The sequence below is a fragment of the Myotis brandtii genome, unplaced genomic scaffold (assembly GCF_000412655.1).
Source record: "Myotis brandtii unplaced genomic scaffold, ASM41265v1 scaffold177, whole genome shotgun sequence".
NCBI classification, from domain to species: domain Eukaryota; kingdom Metazoa; phylum Chordata; class Mammalia; order Chiroptera; family Vespertilionidae; genus Myotis; species Myotis brandtii.
Window position 1 is genome coordinate 5,644 of NW_005356555.1, and position 1,236 is coordinate 6,879.

Consider the following 1,236-nt stretch of genomic DNA (forward strand, 5'->3'; position numbering starts at 1 on the left):
GTTCCACTGTTTGGTTGATTTGCATATTAGCCTTTTCTTATATAGGACTAGAGGCCTGGTGCACAAAATTTGTGCACGGGTAGGGTCCCTAGGCAATCAGGGCTGATCTGTGGGGTGACCGGGGGGGTGGCTCCAGCTGGCACCCGCCTTGGCTGGCCTGGGACCTGAGGGCTGGGGACAGCTTTTGCATTGAGCATCTGCCCCCTGGTGGTCAGTAAGATCAGAGAACAAATCAAATTTGAAAGAGATGAGGAATCTCTGATTTCACCCAATGGCTACATCATCAAGAGCAGGTTTGATAATGTAATGGAAAAGACCTTGACTGTCTGGTTGATATACAACCACACTCTGCTTGTTATGTTCAGATTTGGCAAAAAGTAAATTCCACAGAAGGAAAAATTTGTTGTTTTGGAAAGATTTTAATGTGATCTGTCAGAGAGCACTGCATAAAATGCCACCACACTGAGAGTTGCATCATGCCCCATACCTGTTATGGCCTTCTCCCCTTGGGTCAGGGCTTTATCTGCCTGCAGGATGGATTTCTCTATTGACACTTGTGATGTCAGGAAGCGTTGGAAGACCTCTGTTGCCTGAGGACACAAGAAGGGACAAAGAACTTAGAGTTCCACTGAGGAGATTTGTTCTGTGCAAACAAGTCCATATGTATCATTTTTACTTTCTATTTAAAATGCTCCAGGATCCTCTACAAAGAGTCCAAGCACTTTACTGTGACCAAAGACTCTCCATGTCTTCCTCCACTCCCTCTTCCAGTACTACTTCTTTCCACATGCTCAAGGTCAGCCAGTCAGAATTATATGCTGTTGCACAAACCCATAACAACTTTGGTTCTGTTATGAATTTGCATGTTTACTTGGGGCTCTTCCCTTTGATTAACATTCAACCCGGACAACATGTACAAATATTTCAAACTTTACATCCCCTGCTCTTCAGGAAGATTTTATAGACTACTAGAGGCCCAGTGCATGAAATTTGTGCACTCGAAGGGGGAGGTCCCTCAGTATGGCCTACACCCTCTCGCAGTCTGGGAGCCCTTGGGGGATGTCTGACTGATGGCAGGGAGTAGGCCTAATCCAGCAGTCAGACATCCTTAGCTCTGCCGCTGAGGTGGGAAAGGCTCCCGTCACCACCGCTGGACTCACCAGCCTTGAACCCAGCTATGGCTGAGCGGCGCTTTCCCTATGGGAGCACACTGACTACCAGGGGGCAGCTTCTGCA

At 47.6% G+C, this 1,236-nt stretch overlaps 1 protein-coding gene across 1 annotated transcript in view; it reads right to left on the bottom strand.

The window, feature by feature from the left end:
* Positions 1–1,236, bottom strand: part of LOC102251387 (guanylate-binding protein 6-like) — a 30,112-nt gene that overhangs the window by 1,713 nt on the left and 27,163 nt on the right. Inside the window, exon 9 of the mRNA XM_005863364.2 lies at positions 459–590. Coding sequence (XP_005863426.2) covers positions 459–590 — 132 coding nt within the window. The remainder of the gene's footprint in view (positions 1–458; positions 591–1,236) is intronic.